The sequence below is a fragment of the Pyrus communis genome, chromosome 8, assembly GCF_963583255.1.
Source record: "Pyrus communis chromosome 8, drPyrComm1.1, whole genome shotgun sequence".
NCBI lineage: Eukaryota > Viridiplantae > Streptophyta > Magnoliopsida > Rosales > Rosaceae > Pyrus > Pyrus communis.
In genome coordinates, this window is record NC_084810.1 from 8,068,414 (window position 1) to 8,090,665 (window position 22,252).

At 38.0% G+C, this 22,252-nt stretch overlaps 2 protein-coding genes across 2 annotated transcripts; both read left to right on the top strand.

Moving 5' to 3' along the window:
• Nucleotides 1-14,827: 14,827 nt before the first annotated feature.
• Nucleotides 14,828-17,837, top strand: LOC137742883 (uncharacterized). Its single transcript, XM_068482827.1, has 2 exons — nt 14,828-16,354; nt 17,076-17,837. Exons 1-2 carry the CDS (start codon nt 14,828-14,830, stop codon nt 17,835-17,837), a joined length of 2,289 nt encoding a protein of 762 aa, XP_068338928.1.
• A 565-nt stretch (nt 17,838-18,402) lies between these two features.
• Nucleotides 18,403-18,900, top strand: LOC137742884 (secreted RxLR effector protein 161-like). Its single transcript, XM_068482828.1, has one exon. The coding sequence runs from the start codon at nt 18,403-18,405 to the stop codon at nt 18,898-18,900; it is 498 nt and encodes a 165-aa protein (XP_068338929.1).
• Nucleotides 18,901-22,252: the final 3,352 nt, after the last annotated feature.

Sequence of the window (22,252 nt, forward strand, 5' to 3'; positions counted from 1 at the left end):
CACCTTTGTTGCCTTTTCTTCCTTTGTGCAAACTCAATTTTCTACTTGTATTAAAACTTTGCAAACTGATGGTGGTGGAGAATATAGTAGTAATAAACTTCAAACCTTTCTTCACAGTAAATGTATTATTCATCATAAAACTTGCCCACATACCCTAGAATAAAATGGCTTGGCTGAGAGAAAACATAAGTACATTGTTGAAAAAACTGTCACATTGTTACAATCTGCAAAATTACCTTCTCATTTCTAGTCCCTTGCATGTCAAGTTGTTATGTACCTCATAAATCGAATGCCTACACCAATGTTGAAAAATTGTTCACCATTTGGAGTTCTATTACAAGCCAAAACAAGGTGTTTTTCTTGGGTATGCATCAAAATAGAAAGGGTTTATTTGTTTTGATGTGTTACAGGGTAAGTTCTACATATCTAGCCATATGGTCTTTGATGTGTCTAGGTTTCCCCATACTTATTTGTCTTTATTACCTAAATACAAACCTATGGTATCTTATTCCTCTCAGCCATTGCCATCAATTCCAGTTCCTAATTTGGAAAATGTATTAGTTCAATCTTAGTTGGAACCACTCTCATTCTCATCCACATCATCTAATACTGGCATATCCTCACCATCAGTCTCATTACCTAGTGAGAACATATCTTCACCATCAATTTCTTCCGCATTACCTCAAACACCAATATCATCACAAAAGAGTATTACTTCTCAGTCCAATACTATTCTTGCAAGTCCTACTCCTCCACTCCCTGTGGATCCTGAGTTCAGTCCAGATCTTTTTCAAGTGGTATTACCTATTGCTCCACTCAATATGCATCCTAAATAGAACTTTTACGGGAATAAGTTTTTCTTCTATTACTTGTTTTGAAATATATACATGTGCTATCATAGTTTTACAAGGAAACAAAAACATATACACAAACCTACTTAATAAAGGACTCATATTATTTACATTCCCTTTTTTCCTAATATTGACTCACGCTAACACTCCCCCTCAAGTTGGTGCATAGATATCACACATGCCCAACTTGACAAGTGAGTCATCAAACCTTCGACTACATACTGCATGAGTTAGAACGCCTGCAAGTTGCTCCTCTGACTTCACAAAAGGTATTGACACAATCTTCCTTTCAAGCTTCTCTTTAATAAAATGTCGATCAACTTCCACATGTTTTGTCCTATCATGCTATACCGGATTATCAGCTATATCTCTTGCTGACTTATTATCACAGTATAGTCTCATGGTTTCCTTTGGCTTGAACCCAAGCCCCTCAAGAAGCTTTCGAAGCCAGAGAATCTCACAAATGCCGTGAGCCATCCCTCGATACTCGGCCTCAGCCGAGGATCTTGATACTACCTTCTGTTTTTTACTTCTCCATGTAACTAAATTTCCTCTTATAAAAGTAAAATATCCCGAAGCAGACCGTCTGTCACCTACACTTCCTGCCCAATCAGCATCCGTGAACCCCTCAATCCTCAAATGTCCATACTTCCGATATAGAACTCCTTTCCCAGGTGCAGACTTTAAATATGCTAAGATACGCATAACAGCAGCCATATGATCTAGACTTGGTGAATGCATAAATTGACTTACTACACTTACTACATAGGCAATATCAGGCTGTGTATGAGCCAAATAAATTAGTCTCCCTACAATTCTCTGATATCTCCCCTTATCAACTGATTTCTGATTCGGATCCACACATAGATGATGTTTTTCAACAATAGGTGTATCTACTGGCTTGCATCCCAGCATACCAGTTTCTTTTAGTAAATCCAAAACATACTTACGTTGTGACAAGAAAATACCTTTCGAAGATCGAGTAACTTCAACTCTAAGAAAATATTTCAAATCCCCTAGGTTCTTCATTTCAAACTCAGCCGCAAGATTCTTCTGTAACCTTGAAATCTTATCACAATCATCTCCAATAATAATCATGTCATCTACATAGATGATTAAGGCTATCACTTTTTCCTGTCTCCGTTTAACAAACAATGTATGATCAGAATGACTCTGATAATACCCAAACTTTTTCATAACTTGAGTAAACCTATCAAACCATGCACGAGGCGATTGCTTCAGCCCATAAAGAGACTTACGCAACCGGCATACTTCGGTACTTCTACCAGCACTGTACCCAGGAGGAAAATCCATATATACTTCTTCCTCCAAGTTCCCATGGAGAAAAGCATTTTTCACATCAAACTCTTTTAATGGCCAGTCCATATTAATGGCTAAAGATATCAGAACACGTACCGTATTCATCTTGGCAACCAGAGAGAACGTCTCTTGATAATCTACACCATATGTTTGGGTGTATCCTTTAGCTACCAACCTTGCTTTGTACCTGTCTATTGATCCATCGGCTTTGTATTTGACAGTAAACACCCACCAGCATCCAACTGTTTTTTTTCCCTCTGGCAAGAACGTCACCTCCCAGGTATTATTCTTCTGTAACGCCAACATTTCTTCATCCATTGCATTTGCCCACTTTGGATCCTTTAGAGCCTCATCCACACGAGTTGGTACTCGAATAGCCTCTATATTGTCTATCAAGGTCTTACGCTCTGGTGCAAGACCATTGCATGAGATATAGTTGGCTATCGGATACTTCACTTTGCCTTCCGGAGAAAACCTGTCAGGTGGCACACCCCGATTTTGTCTCGGTGGCAGCTTATATGTATTTACATCAGTAATTGCATTAGTTACATAATCATCCACAATACTTACCTCAGGTTTATTCAGAGAAGAATCATTGGGCAGCACCGTGGAGCTAGAGAGAGAGGGGGTTACACAAGTAGGCTCGACAATGATCTGCCCTGACTGCAGATCACTCTCGGCATCTTTTGTTTCTGACTGCATGCTGCTCTCGGCAGCAACTTCTGACTTATGCCATGGCATGTTTGGTATTTCAGCAGCATATGGCACGGCATGTATGATCACTGCCGCATTAGGCACGGCATCAGCATGCACGGCCTCAGCATCAACCACAGTATTTTCTCCCAAGTCCAACCATTCCAGATCACCACTAGAGCTCTCCCCCTGGTGATTTGAAGATGAAGATACGGGGGCATAAAAAAACTCCGATTCAGAAAAGGTCACATCCATAGTAACATACATATGCCGAGTCTCAGGGTGATAACATTTATATCCTTTTTGGTGAGATGAGAAACCAACAAACACACATCGAAGGGCACACGGATCTAACTTAGTGCGATGAATTTTCGGAATATGCACATAAGCCACACAACCAAATACCCGGGGCTTGAGAGTATGAGTAGACATCACCTGAACATGTTGAGTGAGGGCTTGAAGAGGAGTTCGAAAGTCAATCACCCGAGAGGGCATACGATTAATCATGTAAACAGCATAAGTAACTGCTTCAGGCCAAAAAATCTTAGGAACAGACGCACCCAGAAGTAGGGCACGTGCCGTTTCTAAGATATGGCGATTTTTTCGTTCAGCCACTCCATTTTGCTGTGGAGTATAGGGATAGGTTGTTTCATGGAGAATGCCTTGATCACAAAGAAACTCCGACAACTCACAATTAAGATACTCACCACCATTATCAAAACGAAGAACTTTAATTACAGATAAGTATTGTGTCCGAATCATTTGAGAAAAGGTTCGGAATACCATACCAACATCACTCTTATTTTTTAACACATATAACCACGTCATACGAGTGCAATCATCAACAAACGTAACAAACCACTTAATCCCAGAAGAAGTAACAACATGAGATGGTCCCCAAACATCAGAGTGCACAAGTTCAAATGGTAAAGCTCTTTTATTCATACTAGGAGGAAACGAAGCCCGATGGCTTTTAGCAAGAATACATACTTCACAATGTAAGTCTGATTCATTTATTCCACTAAATAGACTAGGTAACATATGTCGTAAATACCCAAAAGATGCATGCCTTAACCGATGATGCAACAACCACACTTCTTGTAAATTACTAGACCAGGATGCTCGAACCGCATTAGCTCTGCCAGAAACGATGTCGTCCACATAGTACAACCCCTCTATCTTAGTGCCACGCCCAATTATCTCCTTGGTCTGAATATCCTGAAGGAGACAAAATGATGGATACATTAGAACAACACAATCCAATTGTTCAGTAACATGTGGTATGGATAACAAATGATGGGATAAAGAAGGAACAAGCAAGCAATGATGTAGGGGAAATGTGGGGGTAAGATGCACAGTGCCAGCACCACACACGGGTGCCAAAGTACCATTGGCAGTTGATATATTTTTCCTGTGAGATGTGGTCATGTATTGAAACATATTTTTATCATATGTCATATGATCTGTTGCCCCAGAGTCCATAATCCAACCTGTATGGTGCTGATTTTCGGAGGCTAAGAGAACACATCCCACGGTACCTGTGTCAGATGACGAGTCACCCCAAGTACTAGGCAACAAATTCTGACTGGAGTCACTATAACTAGGCACGGCTTCCTGGACTGTGGGTGTAGCCGCAGCAAGGGAGGCACGGCCTCCACTGGATCCGGCTGCTCCACGCTCCTTGGCACACAATTTTTTCTTTAACTCTGGAAACCAATCAGGCACCCCATGCTTAGCAAAGCATGTATCCTCAGTATGACGGGTTTGTCCACAGAAAGTACACTTCAAATCATCTTTATTTTCTCGGTTGAAAGGTCGAGAATTTAAAGATTGATTAGAAAAATTACTAGCACGATGAGTACCAGCTGGCCGAGAGATCATTGCCATGGACGGCAACCCTCCTTGATTGTTACTCCCACCCATCATGGTAGCATGTCGTTGAGCTTCACGCCGAACAACAGAAAACACCTCCTCAACAGAAGGTAAGGGTTGAGTACGTAAAATATCACTACGTACTTTATCAAACACATCATCCAAACCCGCCAAAAAAGCATACACACGATCAACCTGAATTTCTTCTCGAAGTGTCTTGAAATCCACAGCACATACCATCTTGATTAGTCTCCGTTGATCTAACTCCTGCCAAACGGACTTGAGATCAGCATAATACACACCAACCAGCCGACCCTCTTGACGGAGTCTGAACGATTTAACCTTCAATTCATAAATCTGAGAAATATCTGAACCATCATAATAAGTTCGAGCCACCTCTTCCCAAACTTCTTTAGCAGTACGTAGGTGAATAAAAAATCCCATGATAGCAGGTTCTATGGAATTGATCAACCACTCTTTTACTATTGCATTCCCTGTCTTCCACGGCTCATACTCAGCACTAGCCTCAGCAGGCTCCTTGGTAATCCCAATCACAAAGCCCTTCCTACCGCGTCCAGCGATGTACATCTCCAAAACCTTGGACCAAAGAGGATAATTCGATCCATTTAATTTTACGGTATTTGGTACAGCAGACGCATCACTCTGAATAACGACAGGATTCACTACTTGATTATTGGTTGAATTACTGCCCTCTAACTTCAACACGCCACTGCCTCCTGAGTCCATTCGGTGTTACTCAACAAATCAACAAGACTATTACCGCAGATTTACGACTGCTGCACACACAGCAGTACCACACCCACACGGCAACAATACACAGCAGTCCCCACAGATACGGCACCACTGTTTTCTGCAGAATATTTGCAGAAACAAGATCAACCAAGCACAGCGGAAAAGAAAACTAGGGTTTTGGCTCTTGATACCAAATAGAACTTTTACGGGAATAAGTTTTTCTTCTGTTACTTGTTTTGAAATATATACATGTGCTATCATAGTTTTACAAGGAAACAAAAACATATACACAAACCTACTTAATAAAGGACTCCTATTATTTACATTCCCTTTTTTCCTAATATTGACTCACGCTAACATCCTATGCAAAATAAAAGTAAGGATGGCATAATCAAGAAAAAGGTGTTTCTCAGTTAGGTGAATGAGAACAGTTTGCAGATATACTCAATAAGGGTCAAAGTGCTCAACTTTTTCAATCTCATTGTTTCAACCTCATGCTTGGCTCATTCAAACCTGAGTTTGAAGGGGCATGTAAGGATATAGATAGTGGCTAGGATTATGCCACTTGTCACAAGATTGTAAACTTTAGTTAGTTAGTTAGTTAAAGAGTTTGTTCTCTATACATGCATCATTGTAATGGCTTCTTCACTAAGAAATCAATACAATAGTTTTAGACTTATCTCTCTACCTGTTTCTCTCTCTAGTTCTTGAAACCTTGATCTCTACATTAATAGAGGGATACATAAAATATATCATTTCTTTCACTTGTATTATGACATGTGAATACATTTGTAATAAGTTCATGTTTTAGCAGAAAATTTATTTTATCCATATATATATATAGATTGTTTGACAATTTTAAGTTTTTGGATGTCTAAGTTGCTTATATGTTTTAATTCTGGTGATTTAAATGTATCATTGAAGTTCCAAGATTAGTCTTTTTGTGTATTATTGATAACGAGCATATAGCGGATGAACAATCCAACACCCAACTTTTCTTCCCACAACATGGCATAACATAATTTAAAAGTGTTGCTCACATGTAAATTTACTCATTACATTTAAATGATAAGATAATTACACCAAAGAGATTCGAATTTGGATATAGAGGTTGGAGCAAACAACTTTAACCAGCTTGACTAAACGCAAGTTTGCTCTTTGATTTTCAGTTTAATATACCACTATTTTCATGTTTCAATTTTTTAGATGAAATGCTAGGAAAATCCAAAATTTTATGTGGTTGATTGATCAAATTAATCACAACAACTTCCTAATTTGCATATGCTATTAGTGAAACAACATGCTTCTCAAATACACTTGGTTCCTGGTCTTTCCACCTCCTCCCTTCTTCTCAAGACAAACATTCGAAACATAAAACACGAAAACAGTTGTATCAAAATTTTCAGATCACCAAAATCAAACAAAATACAAACTCTCACTCAAGAAACTTTAGAAATAACAATTATTTACATAAATTTTAAACTTGAGCCTTGGAGGTCCCAAATCCTAAGCTTTTTTTTCTGCACAACAATTTTACTTGTCAATTTTTTTTTTTAATCCAAACATTGTGTTAAAGTACGGTTGGGGTAATGAGCTAAGTTGGGTGTTAATTTCCAAAAATAAAAATGAGGTGGGTGTTTTAGTTAATTTCTTTTTTTTTTTTTTGGGTTACATTAGCTAAATTATTAGTAGTATTGAGATTCTATCCACACCCCCACAATCTTATGAAGACACCCCACACTTAAAATTTATCACGTAAACTTTCTCTTTTACCTCTATTTGAATTAAGGTGAGAAAAAGAAAATCCAACCAGTCTAATTATTTGAAGGCAGCCAACCACCTCACACCCATCCACTCACCATGGCACCACCTTTCTCTAGAGTTCATCTTCTTGTTGGTACGAATTTTTTGTAATTGATATCTAGTATCAATTGCCAAGACAGCTAGTGCTTGTTGATTTGATCTATGCTTCTGCACTTCTAATTTCATTTTGTAATTGCATGTTTCTACAATTCTATGGGAGTATACAACCCCTAGAATTTGGGGATTTTCATTGCTTAATTGAAGTGAAGGACTATTACATTCTTTTGTATTTTCTTTGGAAACGGGGTTGGTGAGTTTGGGTGTTGGGGACTTAGGGTGTTAGAGAGAGAACAAGAGAGGTCGGAGATGAGAAGCTAATGGGGTTTAGGGATGGGTGCCCGTCGAACGGAGATGTTTGGTGTTTCTTTTTTATTTTAGGGTGGGGTAGCTTCAGAAATGTGAGGGACAAAGTTGAAATTTTAGAAGAATTTTTGGATGTGGGGTAGATTCATAACATTGTGGGTGTGTATAAAACAACCCTTTTCCTAATCCAAACAGATTTCTGATATATAATGAAAACCCTGATTTTTCGACCAAAAAAGATTGAAACCCTATCTACTCGGAATCAAATTGCATGCTAATTAAATGGAAATCATAAAGAGGCGGTGCCCTACATCTATATATAGGAGAGCAAGCAAAGAAAGCACTCACATTAAACACTTCGCTACTCCAAGAAATCCCTTTAACCCTAATCAAACTTTCTTGTCCTCCCCATAGTACACCCTACTACGTACGTCGTACCATCTGCCTCACAATAAATATTCCATCTTGTCAACAAAGTCGAAGGAAAACCTAGCTATATCTACCTTCCTTATCTATGGCACATTCTGATACCTTTCCCGTTGGTTACAAGTTTCATCCAAGAGACGACGAGTTAGTCGGATACTATCTGTATAACAAGGTTCGTGGCACACCTTTTAGGGATGAGAATGTTATTCCTGAGATCGATCTTTATGGTAGCATGGAGGCAAGAGATATATGGAATAACAATGGCGGACAGAATTTAGAAGAGGATGAAGACCTTTATTTCTTCACCAAGCTGAAGCCGGCCAAGGGTACGGGTTCCCGAGTGGCTCGCACCATAGGGTCTGGGACATGGAAGGGCGAGACCGCAGGGGCCGAAGTCAAAGATCCCAAGACTAAGGAGACGATAGGTTTCTTTAAAAGGTATCAATACAAAAATACTAAGTATCCTCAAGAAAGCGGTTGCTGGATTATGCACGAGTTTAGCCTTCACCCTAAACAGGTCATGCGCATTAACTCAAGTCCAAGTAGTCGTCCGAATGATGCTGAATATGTAGTCTGCCGGGTTCGAAAGAACTTTGACAGAAAGAGAAAGGCGGATGATCACGAGGAGAGTGGAGTAGTACAATCCCAGAGCAAAAGGATTCGGATGCAATCAGAGAATATTGATGAATCCTATGTTACTCCCATGTCTTCTGAGGTTAATAGCGATCGCTACAATCAGCAGCAGCAGGAGCAGACTAATATTAATGCAACCAGTACTAGTAGTAGTATGAGTGTGACTAATGTGGATCAGCCACTTTACTACTATTGTGAGCCAGAACAGTACTCTGGGGTTATTAATCAGTATGAGATTCCGCAGGCGACTGCTACTAGTGATCCTCTCAACGTTACAAACTTGCCAACTAGGCTTGCTGAGCAGCAACACTACTTTGTTATACAAGACCCAACTGTGGCTTCCTCATCACTGGCTATGGCTGGGCCAGACAATCAAAAGCAACAAATGCAGAGTAATGTAACAGACTTGCCACAATACTACTATGATACAGAAGAACCGATGACGATTATGGCGATGCCAGATGATTACGTATGTGTCCCTGAGCTAAATTTTGTCGTAGACCCAGCTATGGCCTCTTCACTAGGTATGTCTATGTCTAGCCAAGAAGACTATCTTCAGCACAATGGTTTTGTAACTAATGTTATGACGGACTTGCCACAGTACTACTACTCCAGTACACAAGACCCAAGTACTGTTTCCTCTCAGTATGATCCGCCGCAGACTGCTATTACTGGGTTTGCTAATCAACCACACTATTTCGTTACGCAAGACCACCAGCCAGACTACGTTGTTGCCGATCCCATCGTGGCTTCTTCACTAGCTAGTCCAGCCAATCTTGATCAGAATCATCATATTATGGATAAGGATCAACTTCTGCCTCTTAATTTTGACTACACCACTGGTGACATCATGATAGACTTGGACGACCTTTGGAACAATTAATATGGATCAACATGTTGTACTTGTTTAATTCTGTTGTTGTAATTTGTAGATTTTTCATTTGACCAGTATCATCGATCATATTGTTTACACTACGTTTTTTTTTTTTTTTTTTTTTTTGGGAAAACGTTTACACTACGGTTTTTGATCTAATGTAATAGTGTTCTTACTTGATATACTACATTTATTTTGTACGTAATCGATCAATATAACAAAACACTCCCGGTACTGTTCATTTTTAACGAAAAACCACATTTATACATTTCCCTGATGCTATTCACTATACCTTTAAAAATGATTTTTCATTAAAAGGGAAGTTTTTTTTTTTTACTTTTCGTTAGTTTTCCTTTATATATATTGATGTCTTCAATTTTTTTTTTCCCCACTTTCTATATATATATGCATGCACTTGCAATCTTGTTTTTGTCAAATCTGCTTCATGTCTTTGTTTCTTTTAAAATGTCTGGGTACATGTTTAGATGTGTGTGTGTATATATATATATATATATATGTTATATAAGCCTGGGAACCATTATCTGAGGGTTGGGTTATTGGTTAGAGTTAGGTTAAAAGCTCATGGAACAAAACGGCACAAATTTTTGAAGGTGAATTTTGTATGTCCGAGTTGGATTACCATGTAAGATAGTAAAATCAGCGTGGCAACGGTCGTTATTGACCCAGAAAAGAAAAGGAAGTTAAAAGAACTCTTTGGAACTCTTTTAAGTTTTAACATTGCAAGGAGAAGTATCACTATTCAAATAATTAGTCATTAAAAACTCACTAATCTTTACACAATTATGTTGCAAAGTTCATTATACATATAGAGTATAGAGAAATGAAAGATAAGGTTGGAGAAAGTGAATTGTAGAAATATTTTCAAATTAGCTTGTATTTCATATAAGCCTTTTGGTTGGCTTGTGGAATGATTTTTGTTTTTTAACCAAGATTTAACGTGTAAAAAACCCAAATTATTCTACACTCCGATGCACCATGGAACTTTTGTTCCAAACTTGCTTGAGGTTTTTTTTTTATTCCCTATGTCTTGGGGAAATTTGACAGTAATAGAACAGATAAGCAAATATATCGAACAAGTTATAACACCCTCAAATAGACTACAAAATGAGTAAAAAAAACAAATCTTCTACTACAACTATTTTAAGAAAACAACCTTCTATGTACTTATTATCCAACATCCTTTGTTCAAAAACACAATCATTCCACATACAGGTCGGATTACCACATTATGCAAAGACATAATGTCCATCACCAAAGCATGTACAATATCCATACAAGGTGGCAACCATAAAATTAAGGCAATTTTAACTAAAAGCTCTTGGTACTGTTCACTTTAACGAAAAATCATATTTTTACACTAAAAAGTCAATCCTGGGACTATTCACTTTACCCTTTATTTTGTCATTTTCGTTAAAACTCAAAATTTTCAAGTCTTTTTCATTAGTTTTCCTTAAAATTAAAGGTGAACTGCCAATTTAGTCCCTGAATTATCACCTTAGTGAAAATTAGCTCCCTAAACTATTTTTTTCAGAAAAAATCAGTCCTTGAATTATAAAATATGTCAATTACATCCCTAATATTATATTCGAAACTACTATATTCAATTTTCCATCAATTTAAGTCACATTACTTACACGTGATACATATTGGAGAGTAGATTATGGAGTTAACTTTGGAGGGTAGATTAGACGTTAGATTCGCAACCTATATGAAATGTTAAGAGCTTATATGCGAGAAAATGACGGTATTACACTCTAAAGTGTGTCAAGTGATATACGTTGACGAAAAATTGGATCAAATAGCTTTGAATATAATAGTATGGATGAAATTAACAATTTTTAATGAATTTAGAAACTTATTTTACCAAAAAAAATAATTTAAGGATTTAAAATTTTCACTGAGGTGATAGTTCATGACTAAATCGGCACTTCATCCTACACACACACACACATATACATATATACATATACATACTGTATGTATTTTATATTTTATTTTTTCTTCGTTCTCCTTTCTCTCCATTCCTCTCACTCCTCTCCCCGCGACCCAGCTGGTGACAACGACCAAACCAACAAAAAAGAACCTTCTCCTCGCTGGAACTGTAACGAGGCATGCAACGGGTGATTTTGGTTTCTGAGATGAAGGAGAGAGGATTGGTGCATTTGGTGCCCCTCTAAAGGTCCCGCTCTCTCCTTCGAAAATTCCTCGCAGCTGTCCAGTCTGCTTAAATCCTATGACAAGTAAGTATCTCCGATCTGTGATTTTTAGGGTTTTGAAAGGTTTATCGGTTCGGAATTATTTGAAATTTTGGGAGTTAAAGTTTTACGAAATAGCTCTGAATTTTTGGTAATGTTTTAACGTTTACGTTGCAGCTAACCAGAGCTCCACTGATTCTAAAAGGGATAATCTCATGTAGACATTGGGTGGAGTTGTATTTTGAGGTGTCCAACTCCCGTGCACTCCACAACTAAGGTATAGGGGGAAGTAACTGGTCCACAGGTCTGGTATGAACCAAAACTAAAACCTATTATACCAAATTTAATAGGTTTTAGTGATTGCAAGTGGAGGGTTTTTGAATTTGTAGAGTCCATCTGGAAATATGGTGGGATTTTGGGTAATTGGGGGGTTTTCCTAATCTAAGTTTGGTGTGTGCATTCTGCTGAGTTTGAATTTGAATTTCACAGATGTAAATAAATGGCTGAATAATCAGGGAGATGATGTGAGGAAATAGAGATGAAATGTCTCAGTCCAACAAAAGACACGTTTTAATATATCTTAAAACATAACGATTGCTTTCGAAGGTAGAAAGACTGAGTGCTGGCAGAGACTGCGAGATAAGGGCTTATGCTGCCACTATACTTGGTCCAAAATGCAAGTTGTACAGAGATTCTGCACTCTAAAGGCCGCAACAACTTTAGAGAAAACGATGTATTCAAATTCAAGGAATAACACAACATATATAGGACTAAGACATTAGTCATTTGCAGGTTCTGATATGAGTTCTGCGCATTCAGTTAGACATTTTATCACATATTCTGCAAGTTTGTCAAGGGGTGAAGGTGGATTTTGATAAAAAAATAAAAAATAAAAATAAAAACTGAAAATCAAAGCTTGCTGCTGATGCAATGTCGTTTTATTTTTTGCACTAAGGGAGGTATCTAATATGCCATAAAAGGCCAAAGCCTTTGCTTTAACTTTCAAATCAACAAGGGTAATCAACAAATATGTTTATGTAGACAACCATGAACATGAATAGAAAATGTTAATATTGATTTTGGTTTATTTTTTGTTTTTATTTGTAAGTATTTAAATCTTCTTCTAATTCTCTCAATTGACTCTTTTAATCTTCTTTTTTTGGATATTTGATAATTACCCAGATGAAACTTGTGATTAAGTTTTATTGGAATTTTTTATTTAATTTTATCTGTGATTTTTGTGGATTAAGACTTCGTTGTTATTGTATGCAGGGGAGTTCAAAGTAAAGAGGGGTATGCACATATTGAGCTCATGTATCACAATCAAATTGTTTATAGATTTTGTACGATTTTTAATATAGGACTATCTACTAAATCTTTTGTATGTAAATAGTACTATACAAAATTTTATACAGTTTTCAATCCCGCAATATCGTGTGAGGTGTTCTTTGCTAGTATTAACGAAAACAAAAACATTAAGAAAAGGATCTATATTTCTCATCTAGACTAGGAAGTGAATCTATGAGTATTCTTGAGCTATAGAGGCGCTAAAACTTATCCTCAATCTGTAAATTCGCATAATTTAAATAATTGTGATTTTGAAAATATAGTAAACTTCCAAAGCAAAAAGGAAACAAATGTTTACAAAAGATAACGGAAAATAAATGAAAAATCCACTTAGTATTTAAAAATAGTGCATTACATGCAGGTAAACCGTAAGCCCAATAAGAAATTCATCGATAACGAGGTCATTTTCATGGGTTAATTTCTTCCTAATTTGACTACACAATTAATTATCAGAAACGCGTTCTACCGCAAGGCTAATAGCTTGTTGTGGACTCCCACTGGGTCCACTCTTCCAAAACCAAGAGAACTCCACCCCCTTTCTCTTCTTTTTCACGAATGTGTGTTTTTATTTACTTTCCTGATTAACTTTTGTGGGTTTTTGGACAAGCGGAGCTAGCTAGGACACTAAACACAAATGTATGTTTGTCTCACTAAGTTTTTAGGCTGCCTTTGATTTTGTCTATCTCTCTACAATTCCTGATTTTGTCTCTCTCTCTCTACACTTCTGTCTATCTCTCTACACTTGCTGATTTTGTCTCTCTCTCTACACTTCTCTACCAAATGGTGAATAAGAGCTAAGAAGTAATCTGAAACTCTAGGAACCGACTCTGACACCACTTGTAGACGTACAACTGCAAACTGAGATTCAAAAGAATCACCACCTTGCAATTCACAACAGAAACAATTTCATGAACGAGAAAGAAAATATTACGAGCAAGTGCTTTATAAAATTCTTGTCTAGACTCTACATCCACCAAAATATTTATTCTTCACCAATTATAAAGAGTATAAGAGACAGTTAAGTTAATCGTACAACTCAAACACAAACATAAACACAAAGAAAACCCTTGTGCAGCCAGTATCTCAACATTCCGTCACAAACAACTTCTCTGGTTCTTGCATTTTCTAGTTCTCAAAATTCTCATATGTTGGTTTAAGTTCAATTGTCCGTCATAAGTTATGTAAGTAATGTTGAATTATAAGTGTTGAGCTGAAAAGTTTAGAATAAGTTTTCTTAAATTGGTGTATCCAGTTCTGCAAAATGATGCAAAGTGTAAAGTTCTATTTTGTAAAAGGCCATGAGTGTCATGTGTTGGTTGATCGATGTAATTAGATAGATGAGTGACTAAAATGAAATGTAGTGTTTTGTGTGGTCCCAAGTTAAGGCCATCAGTTAATGTAAAAGCAGAGTTAGTGTTTTTTTTTAAATACAGAAGAAATATTCCTCTGCAAACTTCTGCAAGATAGAAGAAGCAAAAAACCATTCGGTTTCAGTTGTGTTCATCTTTGTTTTTCTGTCCAGCTCACTCTAGATCAAAACCCATCGAATTCAGTCACACTAACATGGCCTCAGAGCCAGGTTGGATTTAACAATCTGGGCGTAAATCTGTGAAGTTATCGAGCTCAATCGAAGCTCTCTTGAAGCTCCGTGAAGGTTGTCGATTCAGATCAAAAACATGTCTGGATCTGGAGGCTCGGAAGTGAGGACTTTAATTTTCTCCGGTGAAAACTACGAGTTCTGGAGAATCAAGATGGTGACAATCTTCAAATCACATGGGTTGTGGAATCTGGTGGAGAAGGGAGTTAAAACGTCCGATTCGAAGAAGAAGAAGAAGTCTGAAGGATCATCGGAGGATGATGGAGATGAAGAAATGCCAGCTGTGTTGATGCAAGACACAAAGGCTTTGGGAATCATTCAGAATGCAGTCTCGGATCAAATCTTCCCTCGAATCGCCAATGCCAAGTCAGCGAAGATGGCATGGGATTTGTTGTACGGAGAATATCATGGTGGTGATCAGGTACGATCTGTGAAATTGCAAAATCTTAGAAAAGAATTTGAATATGCTAGGATGCGAGATGATGAGTCTTTATCTAGCTATCTTACACGGTTGAATGATCTAATTAATCAGATAAGAACATTTGGTGAATCTCTGTCGAATGAGAGACTTGTGCAGAAGGTTCTAATTAGTCTTAGTAAACCTTATGATTCTATCTGTTTGGTTATAGAAAATACAAAGTGTCTAGAGGCTGTAGAATTGCAGGAAGTAGTTGCAATCTTAAAGAGTCAAGAACAACATTTTGATTTACATACGGTTGATGCAACTGAGAGAGCATTATCTTCACTCTCTGTGAATCCAAAGGAACAGAACAAGAGTGGTGTTCATTCTGGTTCATCTAGATTTCAGAGAAATTGGAATTCTAAAGGCAAGAAATGGGAATCAAAACCCAAATTTCAACAGAAATCTTCTCTGTACAATTATCAGAATGCAAATGCATCTCAGTCAATGGGTCAAGAGGTTGCAAAGCCTCAGTGCAAGGTGTGTTCTAAATATCATTTTGGTGAGTGTAAATACAAAGGGAAACCAAAGTGCTTCAACTGTGATAAATTTGGTCATTGGGCTAGAGAGTGTACTGTAGGCAAGTCAGTGCAAAAGGCAAATAATGCAAATCAATTGGAGATGACAGGGAATCTGTTTTATGCAAACAACACAGTCACAGAACCAAAGGTGAATGGAAAGTGGTATATAGATAGTGGTTGTAGCAATCACATGACAGGAAATGTAGATTTGCTTGTTGAGGTCAGAACCAATGTAGCTGGCAAAGTTCAAATGCCAACTGGAGATCTTGTGAATGTTGCAGGAATGGGATCTTTGGTTATTGATACAAATAAAGGGAGAAAGTATGTTAGAGAAGTAATGTATCTTCCCGGTTTAAAGGAGAACTTACTCAGTGTTGGTCAAATGGATGAACATGGATATTTCTTGGTGTTTGGAGGTGGAATGTGCAGTGTGTATGATGGTCCATCACTGGAATGCTTGGTTATGAGAGTGAAAAAGAAAGTGAATAGGTGTTATCCACTGACTTTGTTCTCTGAGAATCAAATGGTGTTGAAAGCTAGTGTCACTCACTCTACTGAGACTTGGCACATGAGACTTAGACATTTACACTTTGGTGGTCTCAAACAGTTGAGAGACAAGGAAATGGTACATGGTATGCCATAACTTGCAGACTACAATGGAGTCTGTGAAGGTTGCCAATTTGGTAAACAACACAGAGAAGAATTCCCAAGAAATCAAGTGTACAGAGTAATTGCTCCACTTGAACTGATTCATGTTGATTTGTGTGGACCTATGAAGACTGAGTCAATTGCTGGAAATAAGTATTTCATGTATAGATGATTTTACCAGAATGATTTGGGTCTATTTCTTGAGATATAAGTCTGATGCATTCAACTATTTTAAGAAATTCAAAGCTATGGCAGAATTACAAAGTGGTTTCAAGATTAAGACTCTGTGAAATGATAGAGGAAGGGAGTTCAAGTCATCAGAATTTGATTAGTTCTGTGAAAAGGAAGGAATACAAAGACAACTTACTCTTGCATATACTCCACAACAAAATGGAGTAGTGGAGAGAAAGAACAGAACAGTGATTGAAATGGAGAAATCTATGTTGCATGAGAAGAGGATGCCATATTTTCTCTGGGCAAAAGCAGTGCATACATCTGTATATATCCTAAATCAATGTCCCACAAAGGCTTTGAACAACATCACACCTTTTGAAGCTTATTCCGGTAAAAAGCCAGGAATAGCCCATCTGAGAGTATTTGGATCTCTATGTTATGTTCATGCTCCAAGTGAACAGAGACATAAACTCGAACCTAAAAGCTTCAAATGAGTATTTGTGGGATATGCAACTTGTGAAAAGGGGTATAGGGTATTTGATCCACTATCCAAGAAGCTATTCTTGTCAAGAGACATTGTATTTGATGAAGAAGCTGTCTGGAATTGGGAAGAGAACTCAGGGTCAACATCTCTTAATACTGGAAGTTTTATTCATAATGACATAAGTACTGAGAGCAGTGATAGAATGGTGTTGTCTCCTACATCATCTATATTATCTCCATCTAGGAGAGCTCTTAATATTGAAGACTCTCAAATTCAATCCAAATCACCTATCTTAGGTGAATCTTCAAGCATGTCAAACTTAAGTGAAGGACACAATCAAGCATTTGATCATACACCACTAAAGTGGAGGAATCTGAATGAAGTATTGGCTCAATGTAATCTGTGTATCATGGATCCAGAGAAGTATGAGGATGCCAAACAAGATGAGTCTTGGTTAAAAGCTATGGAGGATGAGCTATTTATGATTGAAAAGAATGGCACCTGGAAGCTTGTTGACAGACCAACTGAAAAACCTGTTATAGGGGTTAAATGGGTTTACAAAACCAAGTTAAATCTTGATGGCTCAGTGTTGAAGAATAAAGCAAGGCTGATTGCAAAAGGCTATACACAAAAGCCTGGTTTGGACTACAATGAGACTTATGCACCGGTTGCTAGGTTGGATACCATTAGAACTTTAATAGCTTTGGCTGCACAAAAGAGCTGGAAACTGTATCAATTAGATGTGAAATCGGCCTTCTTGAATGGAGTTCTACAAGAAGAGGTCTATGTTGAGCAGCCTTAAGGTTTTGTAGTAAAAGGCAAGGAAGAAAAGGTGTACAAACTTCATAAGGCCCTCTATGGTCTAAAACAAGCTCCAAGAGCTTGGTATGGAGAGATTGACAGCTATTTCTCACAGTGTGGTTTCAAGAAAAGCTTGAGTGAACCAACTCTATATATAAAAGCAAGGGGAGAAGATATCCTGATTGTCTCTATCTATGTAGATGATATAGTCTACACTGGTAGTTGCAAACCAATGCTAGAAGAGTTCAAGGAAGATATGAAAATGAAGTATGAAATGACAGATTTAGGACTTCTTCATCACTTCCTTGGGATGGGAGTCATTCAAACAGAGTCCAGCATCTTCATTAATCAGAAGAAGTATGCAAGCTCTTGACTGAGTAAATTTGGTTTAAATGAAGCAAAGACTGTCGCAACTCCTCTGGTAGCTACTGAGAAGCTATCTAAAGATGATGGAAGTGGATCTGCAAGTGATGAAATGTATATGAGCATTGTGGGAAGCCTTCTATATCTCACTGCTACAAGGCCGGATATAATGTATGCAGCTAGTTTATTGGCAAGCAAGACACATGCATTGTCCTACCAATAGACACTATGGAACTGCAAAGAGAGTACTCAGATACATCAAGGGAACTCTGGATTATGGCTTGGAGTATATGAAAGGAAGAAAAGCTTGTTTAATTGGCTTCTGTGATAGTGATTGGGGTGGTTCGTTGGAAGACAGCAAAAGCACATCAGGATATGCATTCTCATTTGGCAGTGGTGTGTTTTCCTGGGCTTCAGTCAAGCAAAACTGTGTTGCACTCTCAACTGCAAAGGCTAAATATATAAGTGCATCAGAAGCCACAACTCAAGCAATATGGCAGAGGTTTGTTTTGGAAGATTTTGGAGAATTACAAACTGTAGCTACTCCTCTTCACTGTGACAACACATCTGTCATTGCTATCATAAAGAATTCTGTGTTCCATCAAAAGACAAAGCACATTGATAGAAGGTATCACTTTATTAAGGATGCACTGCAAGAAGGAATCATTGATTTGGTGTATTGTCCCACTAAAAACAGGTAGCAGATATCTTCACAAAACCTTTGGCTAAGGATCGGTTCAACTATCTCAGGGATATGCTTAGTGTGAAATCAACTCAAAACTTAAAGGGGAGTGTTGAATTATAAGTGTTGAGCTGAAAAGTTTAGAATAAGTTTTCTTAAATTGGTGTATCCACTTGTGCAAAATGATGCAAAGTGTAAAGTTCTATTTTGTAAAAGGCCATGAGTGCCATGTGTTGGTTGATCCATGTAATTAGATATATGAGTGACTAAGATGAAATGTAGTGTTTTGTGTGGTCCTAAGTTAAGGCCATCAGTTAATGTAAAAGTAGAGTTAGTGCTTTTTTTGAAATACAGAAGAAATATTCCTCTGCAAACTTCTGCAAGAGAGAAGAAGCAAAAAACCATTCGGTTTCAGTTGTGTTCATCTTTGTTTTTCTGTCCAGCTCCCTCTAGATCAAAACCCATCAAATTCAGTCACACTAACAAGTAATACCTTTACATAGAACTCAATAGGCCACCGCTAGCCTCCGTTGCGCCAAGTCAAGTGACAAACAAAACAATTCGCCAGTGATGATTTTGGAACAAACCCGATTCCTGGCTAATTACATTCGGACTAACAATTCGCCAAGCTTTTCAGCTGTGTGTGCCTCCACCGTTCATGGCTACACGACAGCAACCTTTCCCGGGCCATTGCCAAGTTGTATCCCAAAATTTTAAAGCTCCAACCTCATTTTGCTCTCAAGCTCTCCCTCCAACCACAAACCCTAACTTTGCAAACCTTCATCCGCTGGTCCCTTGCTTAGGCTTGGGCAGGCGGCAACCCCTCCCACCTCCTTCTAGCATCCCCCCTCCTAGTCTCTCCACCCCTTGCTTCCTACCCCATGTCCTCTCGCTGCGACCCACACATTTTTTTCCTTTCTTTATGCGCCCCTGACCTCCTTCCCTCGCTGCTTTCTCTCTTTTCTCTGTTCCTTGGTCTGCCCAGCACCTTCTCTCCTCACTCTTCTGTGCGCAACCTGTTTTCATGGCTTTATTGCGAGCTTCCAACCCACTTCTCTGATTATATTGTTGTACAAGGATCCTCCCTTGTTTGGGCTTAGATCTGCAGTTTTGGGTTGGTCTTTGGGTTGTTTTGTGGGTATTTGACTTGCTTTTTTTTGGTTTTTTGCTCTTTTTGCCTGGTTGGTGGCGGTCATGCCTACCGGAGGTTTCGTTTATTTGGATTCGTGTAGCTTATACTTCCTGGGTGGGGTTGCGCAAGGAGCATTCTCGGTGGCAGCTTCTTGGGCACCCACAGTGATGGTGTGCATATTTGCCAGCATAATTTTCTCTCGATTGTTCGGACTTTCCGAGGGCACTGCCCTTGGAACTATTGTTTTGTCCTCTTTGGGTTCGTCGTGGTGGTGGGGATGGAGGTGCAGTGACGTGGGTTGTCTTGGCTTGGCAACCCCTCTACCATCCATGTTGTTGCCGCTATTTCTTGCCATAACTGCAACCAACACCGGTCAGAGGAATTTCTAGCGGCTATTGGTGCTAACATGTTTTATGCAAGTTTTTGGATTGTAGTGGTGTTCCGACGACTTTGGTGGCTCTAGCTGGATCCCCTTCCACAGTTTGTCCCGGCTACAGCTGGCCTCGCACACCTCCTAACATTTCTGCATGTGCCTTTCCTTCTACTACCCATGCCTATGGCCAAATTGCAGTTGCATCTCCATTGTGGACATGTCACCTTGTTCTTTTGTTTCTTTTTTTTTTTTTTTTTAGTTTAGTTTTTATGACTGGTCCGTATTGCTTCGGCAAGTGGTTTGTGTCATCGCTTCTGCAATTTTGTAGCCTCGTTGTCTCACGATGATTTTGGTGAGGGTTTCGGTGCTTGGTATGTCACGTTTTGTCTATGGGATATATCAATCTCGGAATTCCTCATTCTAGTGGTCTGATTTCTGTGATGGTAGTAGAGGGGTTTAAAATTATTTGTAATTTGTGCTTATTACCTCCAAATCAAGAAATTGATCACTGGAGCATATGTACTTATCTAGCATCCTTGCAAGTAGTTGGTTATGGTAATCAAATTCTAACGTTTTTGTCCAAAAAAAAAAAAATCATCTCATTGAAGTCCCATTTTAGCCTTAGATTCTTTCAAATTGTATTCATTCATTGTGTTATTTGTTACAATAAGGTTGAGAATTTGATAGAGAAATGACTTTGAGGCACGTTAATATGTTTTCCTTAAAGTGATATTTGCCCTCACTCTAATATGAGTTTGCTAACGGGTCTACAGCAAATCACTTCCAGGATATAACAAAGTTTGGAATTTTAGTTTAGCAAGAACTGAAATTCCCTTAAAATCTTCAAAAAGGAAACTATATGATTTTGATGGAGAGAAAGAGGATAAGAAATTATTGTTTGAATAATTGTATTTATATCCAAATATGCAGCCAACATGGGCTATATATAGATACTATGGAACCCTTTGAAGATGGATCAAAGTGTGCATATAAAAAGTCATGTTCTTTCCTGCATCATTACCACCGAATGGATGCATCTTTTAATCAAAGTCGCACCTTGTTGCATCTTTCATTTTCTGGAAAAGATGCAATCCCATTGTTAGTGACACGGAACTGCAAGAAGTCATAACTTTCTGATTTCATACCAAGGGACATATCCCTTAGTTGTGCTTCTTCATCCAAGAGACATGGAATTGCAGCCATGCTCCTGTTGCCGAAAGACACGGCACTGCAGCAGAAACATGGAACTGCAGCCATGCTCCTTTTGCCAAAAGACACGGCACTGCAGGCTTTGTTGTGTTTCTTCACACAAGGCACTGCAGCCTTTCCCATTATGCACGCAACACCATAAATAAATAAATATATATATATATATATTAATGAAATATACCAAAAATCCTTCCCTATTTCAATAATATATATATATATATATGCTCATGTACTTGGAAATATCTAACAATTCTCCTCTATCTCAAAATATATAAAACTAGAAATATTATAATGAATTAATCTTTCTATCATAAACTTTAATCATACACATATGTTCATGCATACAAAAAGGTATCTTTCGATTTTAACCTTCAATTAGTATAAGTATCTCAAGGTTTTTACAAATACAATAGTTGCCTTTCCATACCTTAAACTATGTATTTATCGGTCAAAGCAGGAAAATGCTACACACATGATCATATTATAGCTTCCTTGGATAAAATTTTGTATCTAGTTAGCACTATTATGGTCCTGTGCTACATCCTGGTTTCATAAACATTTACAAGAGAAAACCCATAAAACTCTTGGTAGAAGCAGCACCGCTCCTTATGTTTATATTGTATATGTTCCTGCTATTCGAACATCTTATATTATTAT

What these genes read in the sequence shown, in the direction of transcription:
- LOC137742883 (XM_068482827.1), top strand. Translation starts at nt 14,828, where the DNA reads ATGTCTGGATCTGGAGGCTCGGAAGTGAGGACTTTAATTTTCTCCGGT. An exon ending in AGTTGAGAGACAAGGAAATG is followed by an intron (nt 16,355 to 17,075) that starts GTACATGGTATG and finishes ACTTGTGAAAAG; the next exon opens with GGGTATAGGGTATTTGATCC.
- LOC137742884 (XM_068482828.1), top strand. Translation starts at nt 18,403, where the DNA reads ATGCATTGTCCTACCAATAGACACTATGGAACTGCAAAGAGAGTACTC.